At 46.5% G+C, this 22,978-nt stretch overlaps 1 protein-coding gene across 1 annotated transcript in view; it reads right to left on the bottom strand.

Annotated features, from left to right (window-relative positions):
• tyw1 (tRNA-yW synthesizing protein 1 homolog (S. cerevisiae)) overlaps positions 1-22,978 on the bottom strand; it is a 144,012-nt gene that overhangs the window by 40,655 nt on the left and 80,379 nt on the right. The window contains exon 14 of the mRNA XM_056283730.1: positions 7,380-7,490. Coding sequence (XP_056139705.1) covers positions 7,380-7,490 — 111 coding nt within the window. The remainder of the gene's footprint in view (positions 1-7,379; positions 7,491-22,978) is intronic.

Here is a 22,978-nt window from a genome sequence, read left to right as displayed (position 1 = left end):
TGACTGCTGGGATAGGCTCCAGCATCCCCGTGACCTTGAGAGCAGGATACGAGGTTCGGGTAATGGATGGATGGATAGTTAAAGGACTACCAAACAAACCGGTCCAGAAAATGCCAACAGAAAAAAAAAAAAACTACACCCTAATCCTCATCCAACTCCATAAATTATCGGAAATCGCTTTATGGCACAGAGAAATTACTAACGAAAGCAGTGGTGAAAAAGAAAGGGAAGTCTAAAAACAAAGAGACGGCACTACTTGAGCAAAGATATGTGAATCAGGTTCGCAGTGATTCAACCTTTTCCCTCCGGTGTTTAAACTGGACGGTGGAGGAAAAATGCCGGGCGAGATGCCGATGATTTGTTTTGAAATATTCAGGCGCCGCCGTGGCCGCTGAGCCAAATCAGAACGAGTTCTCCCAATTAAAATGTCATTTAAGCATACGCGCTCCCTCAGCGGGGAACATGAGCGCAGGGTAATTTGGGGGGTGGGGGTGGGGGGTGGTACTTACAGTTACATAACACTGCTGTTTGCTCTCGGCTAAAGGGATGATGAAATGCATATATGCGGAGCGGCATTCCGACGGTAACGGTTTCCGGTGGAGTGAATTAACTACCTCGGTCTGCTCTGCTGGCCGGTGCCGTTGGCTCGTTTGCTCTCGGCAAACACATTAACGAGGAGCAAATGAGACGGGCTCGGCCATTAGAAGCCTTTTAATCCAGACACACATCACAGCTCAGACAAATGAAGGGAAGGGAGGAATAAGCAACACGGAGAGAGAGAGAGAGAACGTTCCTATCGGAGCAAAGGACGGAAAAAGGTGTGCAATAATAGTTGGCAAGAAGCGAGAGAGGAGACGAGTAGAGGAAAAGAAAGACAAAACTGTTGTCTTGTGATAGCTGTTAAGATATCATTTTACTCGCTGGCTTCATTTCAGAGAATTTAGACATGGGACCACTTCTGGACACGACTATAATAGTGTAGTAAGCCGTCAACAAATGACGTGGGGAAACAAACTACGTCAGCTCAGACATGGTTTTCCTGTGGAGAGAGGGGTGTCGCCCAACCTAGCGGCATTGCTACCTTGGGCGTCACAGACCACCAGGATTTTCAGCCTTGCCAGTGGGGTCAAAGTTCAAACCATTGGAACTTTAATCCTATTAGTAATTGACATTTCAACGTGTGTCCAATCGAATGACAGGTTTGTGTGAAGACATGGCTGGATTTGGCTCAAACATGGAGAAGGTAATAATACTAACTCCTAGTTTCTCAAGATATACAACATTTATTTGAAATCATATCGCAGCCTAGGATGAAAAAGCAGTACATGGGGGCGTCCGAGTAGCGTAGCGGTCAATTCCGTTGCCTACCAACACGGGAATCACCCGATCGAATCCCCATGTTACCTCCGGCTTGGACGGGCGTCTCTACAGACAAAACTGGCTGTGTCTGCGGGTGGGGAGCTGGACGTGAGTGTGTGTCCTGGTCACTGCACTAGCGCCTCCTCTTTTTGGTTGGGGCGCCTGTTTGGGAAGGAGGGGGAACTGGGGGGGATAGCGTGATCCCCCCACATGCTACGTCCCCCTGGCGAAACTCCTCACTGTCAGGTGAAAAGAAGCGGCTGGCGACTCCACACGTATCGGAGGAGACATGTGGTAGTCTGCAGCCCTCCCCGGATTGGCAGAGGGGGTGGAGCAGTGACTGGGACGGCTCAGAAGAGTGGGGTAATTGGTCGAATACATTTGAGGGGTAAAGGGGGAGGGGAAGCAGTGCATGTAGACATGTCAGTCATCAGTCAGTGCTACCAGATTCGGCTTTATATTCTTTCATTAACAGCAAAGCTAACAACAACTAGCAATTTAGGCTAATATGTTCGTTGAACTGTTGCTTGGCATTCAGCAGTAGCTGCTCTGTGTCCAACCACAAGCTGGCAAAATAAATGTTTAGCAAGGCGATGAAGGAGGCCAAACAGAAGCATTCAAAGAAGATGGAAGAAGCTTTTCAGCCAACGATTCTGCCTCGGTCTGGAAAGGACCAAAAAGATCACCAACTACAAACCAAGCCTTCCCCCACACTGAACGACTCCAGACTTGCTGGTGAGCTGAACAAGTTCTACTGTTGAGTCGAAAAACAAAGGGTCAGCTTGGACTATATCTCCCAACCGCCCATCCATCAGCCCCTGTACTGCAGCAGCTCCAGCAGCTCCATCAACCCCGCCTCCCCAAGGGCCCCATTTCCATTACAAACATCTTCCCCCAAACTCCCAGCCTGAGCACCGCCCCCCACATCACCACCACCACCACCACACCTTCTCGCTTGATTCAGGGGAGGGATGTCAACGGGCTGTTCAGAAGACAGAACAGCCACAAGGCAGCTGGACCCGAGGCCGTCTCTCTGTTAGCCCTTAAACACTGTGCAGGCCAGCTCTCCAGTGTTCACAGTCATTTGTAACACCTCCCAGGAGGTCTGCAGGGTGCCAGCCAGCTTCAAAGCCTCCACCATTATCCATGTCCTCAAAAAGCCAAGGATCACAGGCCTGTGGTCAGCACCACATACCCCTTTTCCACCAAGGCAGTTCGAGAGCTGGTTCGGAGCCGGTGCCTATTTTCGAACCAGTTCTTTGTGTTTCGACAGCCAAAGAACTGGCTTTCAGCCAAGTTAAGTGGTTAACTCTTTGCTGGGCTAGAAGAAAGAACCGCTTACGTCATGGACTGGGAGCGGGATTATCAAGACCAAAAATCACTTCTGCCAAATAATGCATGCACTCAGTAATGACACTTCAAATCAAAGTTAATAGGAATCAAATGGTTTTATCAGCACATTATTTGATCGACTTTGACAGTGAATTTGACACCCCACATTAATTTTTCCACATTTAAAAACCTCATTTTAGGAGAACTACCTAAAATACTATGCTTAAAACACATCAACAAAGAAGCCAGAAGAATTTGCCCAAAGAAATATTGAGAGAATAATCAAGGAAACCTTATAAATTTCAGACCAATCACCCCACAGAGGAACAAGGCAGATAATCACAGCTTCCGTTAATTTAATAACAGACATTTGTGTTATGATATTTTAGCAAACCATCCGTCAACAGGGAAATAAAAGCCTCTTGTTTACAAGACCGGTCACTTGAGAGAGCCCCAGCCAGCTCACAGCGGCATGACCGGCCAGTTGCCCGCCAGTTTGTGGAGCTTCTCAACTCCGAAAATGGAGCAAAATTTTCGATTTGCCATCAATTTTCGTAAAACTGCCAATATTTGAAACCTGCACAGTTGATTTCTCACCTCAAAAATTCTCAGCCATGAAATTAATGATGAAATAGCATATGAAAATTGTATATAATTGTAAAAGTTTCAAAATCTACACAGCTGATTTCTTGCCTCATCTTCAGAGATGTATACAGACGTATGTATAGTGACGTGGCTCTATAGCCGGCTCTAGCCCACGGAAAAGCAAACCAGTTCTTAGAAGGTTCACAAGTTGAACCAACTGTGAACGAGCAGTAGCACCAGCCCAGAGCTAGATCTAGGTTTGCGCTGGTTAAAAGGGGGTAACAGAGACCATCCTAACATACTGCATCTCTAGGTGGTATCTCAGCGGGTCATCTCCAACACACAGAAGATCACTGGGATACAACTCCCAGCCCTGAAGGCCATCTACAGCTCACACTGCCTCAGAAAAGCTGCCAGCATCTTTAAGGAAGCCATACACCCACGCCATCGACTGTTTGAACTCCTTCCATCTGGACGACATCTACACCATCTACGCCCGCACCTCCAGATGGAGAAATATCTTCTTCCCTAGAGCAATAACTGCTCTGAATCAGTCTACCAACTGTACCCCATAAACTGCCTGACTGTACTTTGCTGAGATGAATACATTCATTGTGCTTATATACTATATATAGACTCAGACCTGAGCTGTAGCACTATTTACTACTGCCGGACACTGTTTATAATGTTTGTTATTTTATTGCCATTTAAATGCAATTTTATCTTATTTCTTGTTTTATTTTTATCTTATTTATTGTTTCATAGCATCACGTATGGAAGCTGCAGACTTGACCTCGTTGTACGTGAAAAAAATATATTCTATTCTATTCTAAATGACTATACACCTGCCGCTCTGACCTCTAGTGGTGAAAACGTTTGAATGTCTTGTGCTGTCCCACCTCAAGTCCATCACCTCCCCACTCCTGAATCCACTACAGTTCATATAGGAGCCAACTGGTCAACAGATGACACAATCAACATGGCTCTCCACTCCATTCTTCTTCATCTGGACTCTCCTGGTACCTACACCAGGATCCTGTTTGCGGACTTCACTCGGCATTCAATACAGTCAGCCCTGTTCTCCTCCATGACAAGCTGTCCAGGCTGCACATGCCCCACTGCACCTGCAGTTTGATCACCGACTTCCTGACAAACAGGAATCAGCACATGAAAATGGAGAAGCATGTCTCGGACCCTCGGATCATCAGCACCGGTGCATCCTGTTCCCACTGCTCTTCTTGCTTTACAGCAACGGCTGAATCTTCAAACATCAATCTGTCAAGTTCCTGAGTTGGCAGATGACACCACCATCATTGGAATCATCTGAGGGTGATGGGTCTGCTTACAGATGGGAGGTTGACAACCTGCTTTCCTGTTGCAGCCAGAACAACTTGGATCTAAACCCACTGAAGTCAGTGGAGGTGGCAGTGGACTTCAGGAGAAGCCCAGCCCTCTCCAGTTACCACCGTGGAGTTATTCCTTTTCCTGGGCACCACAATCGCTCAGGACCTCAAGTGAGAGCTAATCAACTACCTCATCAATAACAGAGGATGTACCTCCTGTGGCAGCTGAAGAAATTCTACCTAACAGAGACAATGGTGGTGAATTTTGACACCTCCATCATTGACACTGTTTAGTGGACAGCTCTAAGTACAGGTGTGAATGCACCCAATGCGTCCTTAACGTGTCTTGAGATCTGATCATTCAGGCCACATTCTGAGGTAGCCTGATACGCATTGGTCCATATCACATTTGAAGTGTAAACACGTGTCCCAGGCTATATTGAAGGAGCGCCTCGTCAAAGCCTCCTCTGGGTTTAGTTTAGTTTAGTTTGTTTTTTTTGTTTACCTCATCTGTAAATTCTGACCTACATCAGACCCACAACTGTGGAAGAGCCCCCACAAGTTCAACTTCAGGTTCAAGTTCATTAAGTCAATGCAGCACAGGGTCCGACCCTCTCAGACCTGCTGGAATAATTAAACAATCTGAGCCTGAACCCACGTGATGGGGTCGAGCCTGACAGGGTTTGGGTTGAGAATTAAAAACTCTAGTGTTCAGAAATGTACCTTTCCCTACATAACAAGTTTTAAGAATGAATTTCAACTTTTGCTGTGTATATTGAGCATAAAATGAAAGAAGGCAAACAATCAGAGTCTGACACTCCTAATTCAGTTGGTTAATTTTCCTCATCAGGTTATTTGTCTCTATCTGGCGTGACATGACATGCGACATGACATGTGACATGACATGCGACATGACATGTGACATGACATGCGACATGACATGTGACATGCGTGACAGCTAGGATGGGTTGAATGCAGAGCGTAATTTCCCTACGGGCATCAATAGAGTATCTCAAAATCATAAAAAATAATAATAATGACAAATTGCTGTGTCCATGCCATTGTAATAATGTGAAACTATTTACCCACAATAGACTATTTCTTAGATGCAATATATCAGGTCAGGGGTCTGAAGGCTTTCATACAGACCGACATTACTATCAGAATGATAACATTTAGTATTTACACAGCACTTTGTAAAAACCCGCGGTGCCTCACAACAAAGTGGAATGGAAATAAAAGAAGTGCAGCTGGGATATGGGATGATCTATTTCTTTAACAGCACTTAAAAGTTTGTATGACACATAATTTGGTAGAATAACTGACAGTAATAACTTACAGATGTGAAATATATCATACCAATTGACGGTGCATTAAAATGAGGCTCGAGTGAGCTCCGCTGTCTCATTTTGTTAAATGCCCGGTGCTTCAGCTCCTCTCTTCTCCTGCTTCTGTACGTGTTTATGTGTTTATTTACGGGATTGTGACAGCAAAATTTACCCCCTTAGCAAGGATGTCTTTCTCCGCCTGGGTGAGTTGTGTATCGGATAGTCTTCACTCACTTTTCCACATCACCGGTGTGTGTCTGGCATTCGTCTCCCTGCCTGCCGTTGAGGGCGCCGTCCGTTGTCTACCAACGTTTTCAGCGAGCAGCAAATAGGTCGAACTTCTTTTGCTGCCTAGTTTTCGACTGGGTGCTACCAGTGTGTAGCACCCAGATGGGTGCTACATGTTGGTTGAAGTGAGTTATCCCCTTCAATGTGAAGTGCTTTGGGGGTCTTGACAGTGCTGTATAAATGTAATGATTGTTATTATCATTGTTATTAAATGCGGACTTAATACTGCACAAAGGCCTGGGCAGGCTGATGAAGTGGAGGTCTACCTTCTCCCTGCTCTTTACTCGCCGCCGGCATCAGTCGCCAGTCCTTCTGAAACTACGTAGCTCAGAGCCACACCACTGGCTTACTGGCTGACAGGACTGCTGGGTGTGTGGAGGTGAGTGAAAACAGACCGACAGCCGGGAACATATTTCTTATTATTTATTACAACATAGTTTGGGCGATGGCCACACTAGCTGGTTACTGCATCACGCCAGGTGTGTGTGTGGGGGGGGGGAGACAAAGCGAGAACGGAAAGAAACGGGAATGATTTAAGAGGCGCTGGATTATTTACATGATATTATCAGATATGTATTATTAACATGATATCAATATTTCATTTTTTAAATATCACGGTTATTGTCAACACCGGTATGTCGCGATATCCCTTCTCTGTACCAACAACACCAAGCTAAATTCCTAGTGCAAGTAATGCACATGGTAATAAGAGTTTCTGATTCTGATGAATGTGGTGGTGAGTGCAACATTATTACATGTTGATGGCTTTACGCGACATCGAAACACAAGCCTTAAACCTGACCTTTCAGCAACCGTGACAGAAACCTCTAGTGCTTCTGTTCGCTTGTGTACATGATTTCCCATTATCGTTGACCTCTCAAATGTGCTGGCTGGGTAGTCAGTCCACGAGTACTACTGCCTAAGTAGTACTAGGTAGGTAAGATGGTCATTCCTGCATGCTGAAGCAACAAGTTGCTCAGCAAAGTGATCTCTACAAAGCTCTACAACGATGTCGGTGAGTAAACCGATATAACAGATACGCACAATGACAAAACATTCTGAAAATAAGGCCCAGGTTGTGGAAGAAAAAAAAACGGAATTATCCTTTAACAGTAGCACAGTCTTGACTGCTGAAGAGCCCTACCTTGACCTCAATGAAGTCCGGCTGGCCCAGGGCAATTAGCTCCGAATAGGCCTGAAGCTCCTCCACATTCCAGGCCTTAACCAGCGTCAGTCTGTACACTGTCCTCTGCCTCTGGATGAATGGATGGATAAGATGTGTGGGTGGATGAAGTGAAAGATAGTGAGAGAAGGTGTAAAGAAGCAGGGAGAGAAAAGGGATGGAGGAGAGATGGAGGAAAAACAGAATATATCGTTAATATAAACACCAAGCAGACCCGGTACAACTCTTCAGATAATCTTACCCGACTCTCTCTCTCTCTCCACTTCTAGGCTAACAGCACAACACAATATGGAAAGGGAAACACAAGATGCAGAGAATGTAATGAGACCCATTTCAAGAAAGTACCTCACCGTCTGACTATGTGCAAGGTATCAGTACGCTAAATTACTTGGGTTTATTGGTTTTTAAGGGAGTAAAATTGGAGCAACAACTGGTTTATTAGCATCATGATAAAATGTCACTAGGTTGTTGAGAAAAGAGAGAGAGAGAGAGAGAGAGAGAGAGACCACAGCTGCTCATTCAGATGTCAGACCCACTAAAACTTAACAAACAAAACCTGATTGTTACACTCAAGGTCACTATAGAGAAACCCACAGTCAGTTCAGTAACTGACTTGTTGCTGATCCGCCCAATGAACAAGTCTTATCCGGTGAGCCACTGGTGGTTTAACACTTTCAACACCAAGAACTGCTTAGGTATTTTTCTTAATAAACGACCATCGCTGACAAAGATGTATCTTTGGGATTCGTACTGACAAAAGTTAATCGTATCCTTGTGCAAACTACAGTTATGGATGAAGTGTGCATCCTGACATACAGCTAGCACATCATGCCACTGACTGTCGAGCACTGTCCTGCGTTTGCAACACAACAGCCCCCAAATGTTTCGGCAAACTGCCGGGCAAATCTTTGAAACACAACACGCTGTTGGCAGGTCGGGTTGTTTGTAGACGCTGGGAGCAGTTTAAAAAACAAAAGTTGTCTCCTTGTTTTTTCCCTGACCGCATGAAGCCGCTAACACAATAACGTGGAATACTTGGACTGGTACTTAGTGTGACGTCTCTTGTGAAGAAAGACTGGGGGAGACGAGGTTTCAGCACCACGGACAACACCCGAGGTGCAAGACCTTCAGCCAGACGACCTTATTCTGCACCATCTAAATGATTAAAACGTAGCGCATTGTTCATTCATACAAGGCGCTACCGAAAAATGAGTATTTCATAACAAGCAATTGGTCAACACTTGGCAAAAATGGCAAATTAGACGGACTCTGACATGAAGGACCTCGTTTACACCACAGCAGATGAGAATATTAGTCGGTAGCACTAAACCAAGCGTCTTCACCTGCCATTTTCAAACACCCCAGTAAGTCTGCTGCAAGACGTAATTTCCGAGGGCGTCCGGGGGAGCGTACCGGTCTATTCCGTTGCCTAGCAACATGGGGATCGCCGGTTCGAATCCTCGTGTAACCTCCGGCTTGGTCGGTCGGGCATCCCTACAGACACAATTGGGCCTGTCTGCGGATGGGAAGCCGGATGTGGGCATGTGTCCTAGTCGCTGCACTAGCGCCTCCTCTGGTGGGCCGGGGCGCCTGTTTGGGGGGTTAGGGGGACCTGAAGGGAATAGCGTGATCCTCCCACGTGCTCCCACATTAAACAACATTAAGCCTGGTGCCGGACTGATGGTACTGACCTGTGATCGTTGGTTTACACACACACACACACACACAGAGGTAGCTTGGCATGCACACACACGTACGGATATGCAGACAACTACACACACGTGTGCACATTTATTGGAGCTGGGCCTACCTACACACACACACACACACACACAGCACCTTACATACATCCCACACTATTATTGTTGTGCTTCTTTATTCTGTTTTGTTGTTGTTGAGTTACTGTTGTTGCTGCAGTGTTGAGGAGCCCAAACTCAAGAATTTTACTCTCTTATACTTTTATGATGAGACGAATCTTGCTGCATCCCCCTGGTGAAACCCCTCACCGCCAGGTGAAAAGAAGCAGCTGGCGACTCTACATGTATGGGAGGAGGCACGTGGTAGTCTGCAGCCCTCCCCGGCTCGGCAGAGGGGGTGGGGCAGCGACCGGGACGGCTCGGAGGAGTGGGGTAATTGGCCAAGTACAATTGGGGAGAAAAAAGGGGGGGAATAAAAAATAAATGAATCAATGAAATATTTCGGAGAGGTGGGGAAAGAGGACTTCCGCGGTATTAACAGCGGTGTGTAAACGGTCACTACGTGTTGAGTAAAGGGTAACGTACAGCGAGCGGGTCAACACTGCGAAACAAACCCTGACGTGGTGACGCAGGACCCCCACGCAAATCACTGTACATCCTGCTTATTACACGGCTACTTAGTACAGAAATCAATCATTTGACACAAAATATCGATTCAAAAATTATTTTATTAATTATGCTAAAAAAGAAATAGTCCATTGGATTCATTAGTCTGTTAGAACCGTGTCAATAGCAGCGGCCTGTTACTCAGACCGTGGAACGCCGTAACTGACCAATCAGAGAAGCCGTGCGATAAAATAATGCTAAGTTGTTCCTTGTCCCCCCCCCCCTTCTTCTCTCCCCAATTGTATCTGACCAATTACCCCACTCTTCCGAGCCGTCCCGGTCACTGCTCCACCCCCTCTGTCGATCCGGGGAGGGCTGCAGACTACCACATGCCTCCTCCCATACACGTGGAGTCACCAGCCGCGTCCTTTCACCTGACAGTGAGGAGTTTCACCAGGGGGACGTAGCGCGTGCAAGGCTCGCGCTATTCCCCCCAGTTCCCCCTCCCCCCCGAACAGGCGCCCCGATCGACCAGAGGAGGCGCTAGTGCAGCGACCAGGACACATATCCACATCACGGCCAATTGTTTCTGTAGGGACGCCCGACCAAGCCGGAGGTGACACGGGGATTCGAACCAGCGATCCCCGTGTTGGTAGGCAACAGAACAGACCGCTACGCTACCCGGACGCCCCCAACTTGTTCCTTGTGTGAGCAACAGAAGCTGCTGCCTTTACCGGAAAACTGACAGCAGTGTAGTCCGTTACTGTTAGGGGACGTATCTGTTAACAGCGTCTCGTGTCTCTGTCTTTCTCTTTCTCCAAGTGAAAAAGAAAGTTATCTGTAGACTAATGTGGGGGGGGGCTTCCATCCCAGCAGGGGAGGGGATAATTGACAGCTGGAAGCAGGGAGGTGGAGTATTTTCAGGCTGTTTCGACTCCAAATCCAACAGTGGGGCCCAACTCCACCCATCCCCCTGTGCACCAGCACAGAAGGCCGGGCGGAGGACAGGAAGGCGGAGGACAGGAAGGCGGAGGACAGGCCGGGCGGAGGACAGGAATGCGGAGGACAGGCCGGGCGGAGGACAGGAAGGAGGAGGACAGGAAGGAGGAGGACAGGAAGGCGGAGGACAGGAATGCGGAGGACAGGAAGGCGGAGGACAGGCCGGGCGGAGGACAGGCCGGGCGGAGGACAGGCCGGGTGGAGGACAGGAAGATCACAGAGAGGCATAACTGCTGAGGTTCTGAGGCTGAGCCCACCATGAGAGGTAGACTGGGGAATAGGAGGTGAACAAAGGAAAGGGTGGGTGGGTGGGGGGGGGGGTGAGAGGAGAGATAGTGGGTGAGCGAGAAAGAGAGAAACAGACAGCAGGAGAAAAAGGATGAGAGGAAAAGAATGAGCAACAGAGAGATGGAACACGAATGAAAAAGCAAGAAATGGAATGAGAGAGCAGCGGGGGGGGGGGGGGTAAGGAGAGAGAAAGAGAGGGAGAAAGAAAAAGAAAGATAAACAGAGCCAGAGAGAAAGAGGAAGAGAAAGAAAAAGAGAGAAACCGAGAGGAGCAGCGACAGAAATATTTCCAGTTAGGTTGGAACTGTGGATATACCACTGCAAACAAGCACACACACACACACACACACACACACACACACACACACGCACACCCCCGCTACAGCGGACGGGCTTCTCTTCTCTTCTTCTGCGTTGTTGTATTCAGAGCACACACCCGCTCCACGCCGCTGCCAGCATGATCCCATCAAGTCAGGCCAAATGACTGTTTAACATGCAAATGTCCCCATTCCGGGAGAATGTGTTGAGACTCACATTCCTGTCTGCGTTGACGACATCATGGAGTCTATATAAGGGCTCGTAGGTCTTTGGAAAAGCAAAATGATGTCGTATGATGCTATCAAATGAATACTGCATTATAATTCATTCCTTACGGTGACAAATAGCAGCGGCGGCGGCCAGCTATGTGCTGCAGCCAATGACATTTATTTATAAATATACAAGTGAAAAAAAAAAAAAACTAGCTCGCTTCCTGTTCATCGTGAGGGTTACCGTGGTAACCAACAGCGCTGTGTTTTGTGGGAACTTCCAGCATCTTTGATCAGTGGGATTGCTCGGTCGGGTCGTATAATTTGTGCATTGCAGTGCTCCTGGAAATGCCGGGATTCGGCCTGGGACAAAGTTTCTCACTAGGTTTTCCTTCACATGACCGTTTAGGATTTACCTCTGCCTGACTTTCACACAACACCGTGTGTCTATGGGCACCACCTGGTACACTGGCTGTAAACCTAAGTAGAGAATCCAGTAAGGCTCAGTAAGGTCCTTCATGTGACCAGCAAGACCAAAGGACACACAGGTCACACTGTCAGCAAGAGACCAAGTACGTAGCCTAAAGTGGGCTACGCTACAGTCCCCAACAAGGAAACCTCGATCAACAGACCGATACAGATAACACCAACTATCATGATAGACCGATACAGATAACACCAACTATCATGATAGACCGATACAGATAACGCCAACTATCATGATAGACCGATACAGGTAACACCAACTATCATGATAGACCGATACAGATAACGCCAACTATCATGATAGACCGATACAGATAACGCCAACTATCATGACAGACCGATACAGATAACGCCAACTATCATGATAGACCGATACAGATAACGCCAACTATCATGATAGACCGATACAGATAACGCCAACTATCATGATAGACCGATACAGATAACACCAACTATCATGACAGACCGATACAGATAACGCCAACTATCATGATAGACCGATACAGGTAACACCAACTATCATGATAGACCGATACAGATAACGCCAACTATCATGATAGACCGATACAGATAACGCCAACTATCATGATAGACCGATACAGATAACACCAACTATCATGATAGACCGATACAGATAACGCCAACTATCATGATAGACCGATACAGATAACACCAACTATCATGATAGACCGATACAGATAACTCCAACTATCATGATAGACCGATACAGATAACGCCAACTATCATGATAGACCGATACAGATAACACCAACTATCATGATAGACCGATACAGATAACGCCAACTATCATGATAGACCGATACAGGTAACACCAACTATCATGATAGACCGATACAGGTAACACCAACTATCATGATAGACCGATACAGATAACTCCAACTATCATGATAGACCGATACAGATAACTCCAACTATCATGATAGACCGATACAGATAACGCCAACTATCATGATAGACCGATACAGATAACACCAACTATCATGATAGACCGATACAGATAACTCCAACTATCATGATAGACCGATACAGATAACTCCAACTATCATGATAGACCGATACAGATAACTCCAACTATCATGATAGACCGATACAGATAACCCCAACTATCATGATAGACCGATACAGATAACTCCAACTATCATGATAGACCGATACAGATAACGCCAACTATCATGATAGACCGATACAGATAACACCAACTATCATGATAGACCAATACAGGTAACACCAACTATCATGATAGACCGATACAGATAACGCCAACTATCATGATATATCGATACAGATAACGCCAACTATCATGATAGACCGATACAGATAACGCCAACTATCATGATATATCGATACAGATAACGCCAACTATCATGATAGACCGATACAGGTAACGCCAACTATCATGATAGACCGATACAGACAACGCCAACTATCATGATAGACCGATACAGGTAACGCCAACTATCATGATAGACCGATACAGATAACACCAACTATCATGATAGACCGATACAGATAACGCCAACTATCATGATAGACCAATACAGGTAACACCAACTATCATGATAGACCGATACAGATAACTCCAACTATCATGATAGACCGATACAGATAACGCCAACTATCATGATAGACCGATACAGATAACACCAACTATCATGATAGACCGATACAGATAACTCCAACTATCATGATAGACCGATACAGATAACACCAACTATCATGATAGCCAGTGGACTGTGATATTCTCTCCATTTTCATTTGGGAATTAATGTATTGTTAGAATTTCTGCTTTTCCGGGGTCCTACAGTGGAAAAACAGTAGAAGGTTGCAGAAAGTACGAGGTCAGATGAGGAAACGTCGCACAACCTCACAGTCGATAAAGTCACACCTCTAAATAAAATGGGCAAGTAGGGACAAAAGAATAAAGATATATAGACAAAAAAGTCTGTAAAAAAGTAAATGACTTTTTAATGAGAGGGAGGACAGTGGAATGGTGAGGATGCAAGAAGCAGAGGTGACGAAGGTGGATGAGTTTAAATACTTGGGGTCAAATGCCCAAAGTAACGGGGAATGCAGGAAAGAGGTGAAGAAGAGAGTGGAGGCAGGGTCGAGTGGGTGGAGAAGAGCATCAGGAGTGATTTGTGACAGAAGGGTAGCAGCAAGAGTTAAAGGGAAGGTTTACAAGATGGTTGTGAGACCAGCTATGTTATATGGTTTGAAGACAATGGCACTGATGAAAAGACAGGAGGTGGAGCTGGAGGTGGCAGAGATGAAGATGCTAAGATTTTCACTGGTAGAGATGAAGAAGGACAGGATTAGGAACGAGTATATTAGAGGGACAGCTCAGGTTGGACGGTTTGGAGACAAAGCAAGAGAGGCAAGACTGAGATGGTTTGGACATTGGTGGAGGAGAGATGCTGAGTATATTGGGAGAAGGATGCTGAATATGGAGCTGCCAGGGAAGAGGAGAACAGGAAGGCCAAAGAGGAGGTTTATGGATGTGGTGAGGGAGGACATGCAGGTGGCTGGTGTGACAGAGGAAGATGCAGAGGACAGGAAGAGATGGAAATGGATGATCCATAGTAGTAGTAGTAGTAGTAGTAGTAGTAGTAGTAGTAGTAGTAGTGGTGGTAGTAGTAGTAGTAGTAGTAGTAGTAGTAGATAGCCAAAACCTCTGCACTGCAGGCCATGCTTGATATGTGCTCCTGAAAAAGATCCTTTGTAAAGTGAAATGGTACGGTGTCAATAAACACCCTACTGGGAGCGCCAACCTGCAGTGTCTCGAACAAACAGATGGGCAAATATGGCATCTTGCAAGTCACAGATATGGGCGGATTATTGTAGAACCGGAATCAATTTATTTATTTACTTATCTTTTAATTATTTTTTTCTACCTTTATTAGATGGTGACGGTGGAGGCAGACAGGAAATGGGGAGAACGAGGGGTAAGATGTGCAACAAAAGGTCGCCGGCCGGATTCAAACCGGCGATGGTTGCAACCACTCGGCCAGGTGGTATGCGCTCTAACCACTCGGCTACGGAGGCGCCCCAGAACCTGAATTTAAATGTTTCTTCAGATAGCCACTGTCTGGGTTTTTTATTTATTTATTTATTTTGTTGTAAACTCCATATGCTTTGTGAATTCTGGAGAGTCCGCCCCAAAATATTGCGCATATCGATGCCAAACTGAGACGCGATCAAACTCACGGCTCCTCAAGTGTGCTGTGTGCGTCTAAGACTCTTGTGCCACAGGCAAAGAGTTATAATCAGAAAGTCTGGACAACAGACAGGAAAGTAAATCCTCACGGTGGCGCCCCCCTGTGACTGTCAGACTGGGAGGAAACTTTCAAAATAATGAGATTGCAGACAGCAAGCTGTGAAATGTGCCGGAAGGCAGAAGTGTCACATTTAGGACAAACAAAACTTTGCCGCATCGCTGTCCGTCCTCGACTCCCATCTGGCCCGATCTGAACATCGGTTTTGGTCATTTAGGGAGACGGGAGAAAATCCGGTGTAATGAACCTCCCTGCGGACAGCCTCCTGGGTTGCGCAACTTTTCTGTGCGCCACAGAAAAGGTGGGACATGAAACACTGTGCAGCACAAGGCTCGCACAAAGACCACCCGCACATTCTCGTCCCTGCACGTGAGACTGCCCAAAATCTTTACGATTCCAGATACCTTCTTGCAATCGTGCTGTCGTCTCACAGAACAAATGAGCTGTAACGCAATACGCAGAAATTGTATCAGGAGTCAGGAACAATTTGTCATTACCGTTTCCCCTAGCCCACAGCAGTGCGACACAAAAGACAAAAACACACATCCCAATTTTCCCAAAAACGACACCACCAAAAACATACAAAAACAGAGAGACTTAGACTGCTTTTATTTGCCATTGCCTCATACATACAAGGGAACGAAATTACGTTTCACAAGGACCTCAGTGCCACTTAAAAACAAATAATACACAATAAATATTAATAACAAACAGTGCATGAAAAACAAGAATTACTTCACAGACCTAAACATCACAAGCACACCTGACATGGCCAGCGAGTAAGACGGTCATAAAGTCATTTTGTGGAAGGTCTCAGTGTTCAGGCTGTTGAGGAACCTCACAGCCTGAGGAATGAAACTGCTGCACAGTCTGGTGGAGGCAGCACGGATGCTCCGGTACCTCCTGCCAGAGGGTAGGAGGGTGAAGTGGATGTGGGAAGGGTGGGTGGGGTCCTTCACTATCCGCTGTAGGGATTTGCGGTCGGAGGCCTTGCAGTTCCCATGCCAGATGGAGATACAGCTGGTCAGAACGCTCTCTATGGTGCCTCTGTAGTATGAGGGCGGGTGGGGGAAGACTCGCCTTCTTCAGACGCTGCTGGGCCTTCTTGGAGAGCACAGTGACATGTGAGGACCAGGAGATGTTCTCTGTGACGTGAACTCCCAGGAACTTAACACTGCTGACCCTCTCCACGTCCATACCATGGATGGTCAGAGGGGTCTGTATGGTGGGCGCTGGTCTTTCAAAAGTCAATAATGACCTCCTTAGTTTTTGCTATATTTAGGGAGCGATTGTTGTTTTTGCACCTTGCTACCAATTGATCCACCTCCATTCTGTAAAAACACAAACGGCTAACAACACAGTCCCCTCAGTGCAGCACAGTCCAAAAATTCCACTGTCCAGAGAACGAACGCCAGCCAGGATGACTGTCAGAACTGCCAGTCTGCATGGGCTAGCAGTTAGCTTAGCCCGCCCTGCTTCCGCGTCCTGTCAAACCGCCTTTGGGCACAGCTTCATCAAGGCCGTGGTCCCTGGGCCCACCCGACGCAGCAGACCAGGCTCCCCCAGCCAATCCAACGTCAGCTCTCCCAGCTAGACACCTTCGACACACCTCCCCGCACTCCAAACGATGACACTAAAACAGTCAACACCAGGTGAGGCCACCGCCAGACCGCCCTTGGTGTTACCTCTTCGGGCGCGGCTCCAGTCAGGGCTGTGGTCCCTGGGCCCACAGGACATAGTAGACCAAGGTCTCCCAGCTGATCCAGCACCAGCTCTCCCAGCCATCAAACGAATACAAAAAAAACCAAACTTAGATACAGATGTGGACAAAGACACTGCATGGATGGTACCGGGTGAGCCCGCTGCAAACGTGAATTCGCGCCGCCATCTTCTCACACCGGAAGCGGAACTATCACAGTATGGGCATTCATGATGTCTGAGTCAGTGTTTGGGAACTGTAAGCAGTGTCTGAAGAACAGAAGATGATGATGAAACCCCCATAACAACATTTCCATCACTACACAACCAGTAAAGATAATAGGGGCGGTATCAAGGCATTGTGCCGCTGTCCTATAACAACCATGTGTCCTGTCAATAATAATTCATTTTAACTTGTTGGGTTTTTCAGGCTTTCATTTTGAAAATATGTTCTGTCTGATCCCATGCTATTCTTTGTAAGGGACATTGCAGCTATTTTGCTCAAGTATTGCAAAAAAAAAAAATCAACATTATTATTAATCATTAATATTGGTATATACAAGACCTCAGTGATAACAATGTACAATTAGGGTTACATTAATTAACATGAGTTAATGCAGTAATAATAATCTGCTGCAAAAGCAGCGTATCTCTCTCACTTAATCAATATTAGTAAACATAACCCCAGCTTTCTCGTTGACACTGTATCTAAACTTACTAAAAAGCAGCCGTCTATTAGCTGCTCACCGTTCACGGCCCACGAGTTTCTAGACTTTTCCTGCAATAAGGCTGATGAGATCATAAAAATTTGCTCTTCAACTCCAGCTACTCTTGCAGAGCCTGTCTTATCAAATTCAGTTTTGAACTTGTCTGTACTTTTACTTATTTTATGTTTTTATAATGCTTTTTTATCTTTGGCCTGTAAAGCACTTTGAATGGGCTCTGGGATGATAAGGTGCTATACAAATAAACTTGACTCGCCTTGCATTAACTAACAGATAATTAAAAGTTCGCTAATGTGTCTTGTAATCATTTACTTATGGTGTTCATCATTCATTAATATTAGTTAGTAACATAATTATCCCCTAAACCCTTAATAAATGTGACCACGAGATACATGTTAACAGTTACTTAATGCTTATTATTGTATTAATTAACTGTTAATGCTTATTACTGCATTAACGAACAGTTAATTAATGTACACATTTTTTGTTATTGTGACCCCCCCCCCTTTTTCTCCCCAATTGTATCCGGCCAATTACCCCACTCTTCCAAGCCGTCCCGGTCGCTGCTCCACCCCCTCTGCTGATCCGGGGAAGGTTGCAGACTACCACATGCCTCCTCCCATACATGTGGAGTCGCCAGCCGCTTTTTTTCACCTGACTGAGGAGTTTCACCAGGAGGAAGTAACACATGGGAGGATCACGCTATTCCCCCTAGTCCCCCCCCCCCGAACAGTCGCCCCGCCCGACCAGAGGAGGCACTAGTGCAGGGACCAAGGACACATAACCACATCCGGATTCCCATCCGCAGACACGGCCAACTACGTCTGTACGGACGCCGACCAAGCCGGAGGTAACGCAGGGATTCGAACCGCCGATCGTCGTGTTGGTAGGCAACGGAACAGACCACTACGCTACCCGGATGCCCAATGTACAAGTATTGTGGGGTTATTAATTCCCTTGAATTGTGAGAATTACACACAACAGAATGTACTGCACATCTTCGCTGAGTATATATTTCTTGTACGGTATAACTCCCCCCCCCCACACACACACACACACGTTTTCCTTGAGAATGGGCTAAACGTCCCCATGTTGTTACCTCCCGTTGATATTGGTCTGTCCACACATGGTGAGAAACGATGATCTATAGGCAATTACAGTACAACAACCCATTAGCGGTAATTGACCTCTAGCCATTCACACACAAACAGTTTGGAATGAGGGGTAATGGATTTCCCAGTATTAGACAGGAAGAAGTATTATGAAGTAGTGGACCGGAGGATACAGACTGCTGTAATGGAGACTCCCTCTCAGACACTTCAGAGCTCACGTCTCTTTCGAGGTCGTCCTGCCCGACGTACCGGGGAAGTGTTTTATCTCCTGACTTTGGCTTTCTTAGAAAATGGCCGAGGCAAATCGATTTACAAGAGCGACTTGGCAGACTGAAGCAGCGAGTGATAATTTAGAGTACATTCCTTTGGGCGCATTCTCCTTTTTCTGCAAATGAAACAACAGGTCACAGAATGACTACAGATGCAGCCTCGCTGCCGTCTGAGCTGAAAAGAGCCTTTCCAACTTTTAAGATACCAAAGGAATTATTAAGAAAAAAAAAAAACAACAAGCATCAAATGTTCTGCTCCATTCAGTCAACATCCTCCTGTTGGCATTTCATTGTCATCACCACGAAACCGTGATGAATAGGGAGGACTTTGGTGGACACAATCAGTCTGCAGCTCCGGAGGAGAATCCGGGCTCGAGATGACTCAGGAGGGCTGTGATTACTTGTCGGCTCACCTCCACAAAACAAAAGGAACACGGCCTTCGGGCAATTATTTGGCATCCGGTAAGTACAGAAGTCTGACTACGGCGGCGATAAAAGGACCAGCAGGTAAGGTGGAATACTGTTTCACATCAAAATCACTATATTTCATTTTAACATGTCCCATTAAATCAACAGTACAGTTCAGATCAGGCTTCTCGTCGGATTACAGCGTATAGATGATGGACTACTGCGAACGGTTTTCTTCTCTCACGTCTTATCTCCCTCTCTGAATGACGTCTTCTCTCCTTTCTCTGTATATGAATGGTGTGATGCGAGTCTCCCTTGTGTGCATGTGCGGTCTGTCCTCTTCCCAGGTCTCCATGGTGACGGTGGTCGCCACCTGGGCACCGCTTGGCATCCCCCTCATCACATTTTCTTTTTGTCTACTACTTTCGGCTGCCCCTGTCAGGGGGCGCCACAGCGGATCATCCGTTTCCATCTCTTCCGGTCCTCTGCATCGTCCTCTGCCACACATTTTCTTTTCGTATGTCTTATAGAGCCATATAATTTTGTCATCCTGTTTTAATGTTTTATCCTTCTCTCACTCAGACACTCAGATACTGTCGTTTATGGATATGGTTTCTCTCCTCTGCTGTCTGGGATTCAACGAGGGTGAGGCTCAGCCCCTCCACCCACCCAAACACCCACCCACCCACACACACACACACGGAGCAGAGGAGAGAGTGAACCAGGCCAGGTGAGGTGAAGATAGCGTTACTCGAGTTGACAACTACACTTGTTACGTCCCTGTAAGCACAACAAAAGCTTTGCACCGCCCCCAAAGCAAACTCTCCGCTGTAACAGTAATGGATGACCTCATCAGCAACAACACACAAGATGGAAAACGTTACACTTCATAACGTATTGTATTCATAACACGAGGTATGGGCTGGGTCCGGATCGACTTGCTGTCCGGCCCAGATGCAGACCGCGGTCCGGACTTTGAGAAGCCCTGGTCTAGATCTTTGGGAAGATTCGGGAAATGAAGATAATTCCATTTCAGCTCGAAAGTATCTGCAGATATGTATCGCCCCTCTTTTGTCCTTTAAAAAAAAAGGTACCCTTTTTGCGACCCTATAATCAGATTCACCTTTATTGGCCAAGTGTGCCTATGTTACAATGTTACAATTTCACTTAGCAGACACTTTTACCCAAAGTGATGTTCATCTGAGAGTTGATACAACACAAGCAAGGATCTATCTAGCCGGGAGGCAACAGCAAGTAAGGGCCAAAAGACTAGGTTCAAGTCTGATAGGACATAGGTATCAACAGGCAGTGCACAAAAGCAATGCATAGGGTGCACAGAAGCGAAAAACATTTTTTTTTATATTAATACCATCAGGTGTGGAGGTGGCAGAGTTGAAGATGCTAAGATTTTCATGAAGAAGGACAGGATTAGGAACGAGTATATTAGAGGGACCGCTCAGGTTGGACGGTTTGGAGACAAAGCAAGAGAGGCAAGATTGAGATGGTTTGGACATGTGTGGAGGAGAGATGCTGGGTATATTGGGAGAAGGATGCTGAATATGGAGCTGTCAGGGAAGAGGAGAAGAGGAAGGCCAAAGAGGAGGTTTATGGATGTGGTGAGGGAGGACATGCAGGTGGCTGGTGTGACAGAGGAAGATGCAGAAGACAGGAAGAGACGGGAACGAGCTAACGGGAGCAGCGAGAGTAGTAGTAGTAGTAGACCACCAGGTGTGGAGGTGTTGGAGAAAGAGTCGGGTCTTTGGCTTCTTCTTAAAGAATGAGAGGGACTAAGCGGATCAAATGGAGTTTGATAACTCACTCCACCACCGGGGAACTACAGAAGAGAAGAGTCTGGCTACTGACTTAAGATCCCATTGCGGCAGAAGTGCCGGGCACCTTTCACGGCAGAGCGTAGGGTGCGGGACTGAGTGTAGACCTGAATGGGGGAGTTCAGGTAGGCGGGAGCCGTTTTAGTTGCTGTTTTGTAAGCGAGCATTAAGGTTTTAAATTGGATGTGGGCAGCAACCAGGCGGGATATGAACGGCGGAGTGAGGCTTGAAAGTACGTGCAGGGAGACCTGCCAGTAAGGAGGTGCAGCAGTCAATGCATGACATTAGAGGAGCCTGTACCAGGAGTTGTGCTGCATGCTCAGACTACTCACATGAGGACTTTCACTCCGGTTCACAGCAGCTTCTAGCACTTGCACACATCACTCACACACTCACACACACAAAAACAAAACAAAACAAAAGGGACATTGGAGGCAAGCATGTGTGCACAACAGGTATGTCACTACTATATTGAGTGGGAAAGAAAAGCCCTATCGTAGGGCTGCATAAATGATAATAAAGAATAAAACAAAAACAATACTGTCCACCTGAAGGTGCAAAACACAAAGCTGTATTATTTAGCATTATCAGCAGGAAAGGTGACTCAGAGAGCCTTATCGGTACTTTGGCAAGAACAATCTCTCCCCAATAAATCAAGCCGCACAATCTGTAAGACCCGCTTTTAGCTCATTATATTCAAAACAAACACCCCCCCCCCTGGCATTAGGTGAGGAATTAGTCATTACTTTCCATATTAGCAGGTGTCAGGTAAGTAATCATAATAAGCATTATAAGTATGATTATCAGGTTTTGTTTATTCCACAGCTACCGCGACCTTAACACGGTCCTGATGTAAACCACAGAGAGATGTAAACATGTCAAGCGCCACATCTCTCCGGATGAGATGAGGAGGGAACACAACTTGCTGGTGAATACTATGAATACTGATGCAAACAAACATTGCAGGGGAAAGTTTTCCTCACGTCCCTGCTGTGTTGTGAATGGACTGGCACAACAGACAAGAGGGATGCTGAGAGGTGACCGTTCTCTTTCTACGCTGCCTTTGACCGGTAAGGAAAACTCTCAACATACAACGTGGCTCCTCCGTAGTAGAGGTTCACAATTTATCAGTGAGATTATCGGAATCGCACAATAGCATAAAAACATGTTATCAGGGTCAGGACAGATATCAAAATTTAAGCCGGATATGTCACACTGATGGGATAATGCATTAATAATAATATATATATGTAGTATATATTTTAATTTTCTCCCCAATTGTACCTGTCCCCACTCTTCCGAGCCGTCCCGGTCGCTGCTCCACCCCCTCTGCCGATCCGGGGAGGTGTGCAGACTACCAAATGCCTCCTCAGATACATGTGGAGTCGCCAGCCGCTTATTTTCACCTGACAGTGAGGAGTTTGGCCAGGGGGATGTAGCGCGTGGGAGGATCACGCTATTCCCCATAGTTCCCCCTCTCCCCCGAACAGGCGCCCTGACCGACCAGAAGAGGCGCTAGTGCAGTGACCAGAACACATACCCACATGTGGCTTCCCGCAGACAAGGCCAATTGTGTCTGTAGGGACGCCCGACCAAGCCGGAGGTAACACAGGGATTCAAACC

This window comes from Lampris incognitus, chromosome 7 (genome assembly GCF_029633865.1).
Source record: "Lampris incognitus isolate fLamInc1 chromosome 7, fLamInc1.hap2, whole genome shotgun sequence".
Taxonomy (NCBI): domain Eukaryota; kingdom Metazoa; phylum Chordata; class Actinopteri; order Lampriformes; family Lampridae; genus Lampris; species Lampris incognitus.
This window is presented reverse-complemented; position numbering and strand designations above follow the sequence as displayed.